This window comes from Nematolebias whitei, chromosome 23 (assembly GCF_014905685.2).
Source record: "Nematolebias whitei isolate Nwh7 chromosome 23, NemWhi1, whole genome shotgun sequence".
NCBI classification, from domain to species: domain Eukaryota; kingdom Metazoa; phylum Chordata; class Actinopteri; order Cyprinodontiformes; family Rivulidae; genus Nematolebias; species Nematolebias whitei.
Window position 1 is genome coordinate 1,817,620 of NC_056520.1, and position 2,095 is coordinate 1,819,714.

Consider the following 2,095-nt stretch of genomic DNA (forward strand, 5'->3'; position numbering starts at 1 on the left):
TCCTGTGGGTCTACAGAACCAGAGGCCTCAGAACCGCTGGGTCCACCAACATCGTCCAGTGGGTCTACAGAACCAGAGGCCTCAGAACCGCTGGGTCCACCAACATCGTCCAGTGGTTCTACAAAACCAGAGGCCCCAGAGCCGCTGGGTCCACCAGCACCGTCCTGTGGTTCTACAGAACCGTCAGTCCCCCCTCCACCGGTCATCTGGTCTGCAGCGACAGTCTGCACCTGAAGACCACAGTCCATGACGTCCTTTGAGTCCATGCAGGACTTGGAAGACCTTCAGCTGAAGTTTTTCAGGCTCAGGCGGGACAACAAGCCGAGTTGTTCACCAGGGCATGTAAACAACAACAAGCTGCTGTTCACCCGGACATGTAAACAACAACAAGCTGCTGTTCACCCGGACATGTAAACAACAACAAGCTGCTGTTCACCCGGACATGTAAACAACAACAAGCTGCTGTTCACCCGGACATGTAAACAACAACAAACAGTCCACGGCTCCTTCCTGTGATCCTGACACCGTCTGCAGCGAGCAGCCATCTTGTTTCTAACATGGACCCGTCCCCAGACCGACCTCCAGGTGGAGCCATTGGTCCTCCATAGAGCCAAGGCCCTAAAGACCAGACCTGCTCCATGCCAGTCCTGATCCTGAGACCAGTCCTGATCCAGAGTCAAGTCCTGATCCTGCTCTGATCGATGTTTGGTTTGTGAATTCAGTTTTGGGATTAGAGCAGATTAAAGTTAAACTGGTGTTTTCACAGGAACATGAAGCTTCAGTGATCCTGTTTGAGGAACAGACTGGAGCACATCTTTGGATCTTCAGGTCTGACGTGACGGTTTGGAGGAGACTGGAATCTTTGGATCTGCAGAAACCTGCAGCTGTTCGGCACAAACAGCCGAACGGCCTCCAGACAGGAATTTAAAGGAATCTGGAAACAAGACGGGGCAGGTCCGCTCAGATGAAGTTCTGAAAGACGAGGACCGACCAGGACCAGAGGCTCCAAGATCACGAAGGGCTGCACGAGAAAAAACATTTAAATACAACTAAAAAATAAAAACATTGACGTCTTGATGGAACCGGCAGCCTGTTAATAAAGAATGACTTTAGATTAAAACGGCTGCTGCCTTTGAATTATACTGTGCTGCTGTTTTATTTTCATGACCTGCGTGAGTGTAATCTACATGTTTTTACGTGTTTAGTGGTATAAAAGTCTGAATATTGTTTTGATCTGGGCCGCTGATGCTGCCTCTGGGCCGGGTCGTTGTTGTAAGCGAGAGTTCTCAGTCGATGAACCTGAATCAATAAAGGTTAAATTTAAAACGTAATTAAATTAAAGCTGACATCATCAAAATAAAGTGATATTTCACATTCAACTGTTGAGCGGTTGGTCAAAAAGGGAGAAGATAAAGAATAAATAAAAATGGGCTCAAAACAGAACCCTGGGGTATGCCACAGGACAGCCTGGTGATTTCCGACATGATCCCATTCAGAGACATTAAAACTTGAGTCGGACCAGTACAATTTGAACCACCAGAGGACAGGACCAGATGAGGGCTGCTGATCCAGATGTGATCAGTTCAGTTTATTTCTAAAGCTCCAAGTCACAACAGAAGTCGTCTCAGGAACTGAACAGAAACATTCATATAAAATAATAATTGAACATTATTTATCTGAGGAGCAGCTTTGAGTTTAACTCCATCACAGAACTCTCATCTTGAGCAAGCATGAAGGCGACAGTGGAAAGAAAAACTCCCTCATGAGGAAGAAACCTTTAGCAGAACCAGGATCAGGACAAGAGGACCATCAGCTTCGACCGCTAATGTTGTTAGCACAACATTGCACTTAGCATGACACCAGAGTTAGCGTGATGTCAGAGTTAGCATGACACCAGAGTTAGCATGACACCAGAGTTAGCATGACACCAGAGTTAGCGTGATGTCAGAGTTAGCATGACACCAGAGTTAGCATGACGTCAGAGTTAGCATGACACCAAAGTAAGCATGATGTCAGAGTTATCATGACATCAGCGTTAGCATGACATCAGAGTTAGCATGACACCAGAGTTAGTATGATGTCAGAGTTAGCATGA

At 46.7% G+C, this 2,095-nt stretch overlaps 1 protein-coding gene across 1 annotated transcript in view; it reads right to left on the bottom strand.

Moving 5' to 3' along the window:
• The window catches only part of LOC119429002 (transcription elongation factor A N-terminal and central domain-containing protein), a 1,117-nt gene extending 851 nt beyond the window's left edge, over positions 1-266 (bottom strand). The window contains exon 1 of the mRNA XM_037696721.1: positions 20-266. Coding sequence (XP_037552649.1) covers positions 20-266 — 247 coding nt within the window. The remainder of the gene's footprint in view (positions 1-19) is intronic.
• Positions 267-2,095: the final 1,829 nt, after the last annotated feature.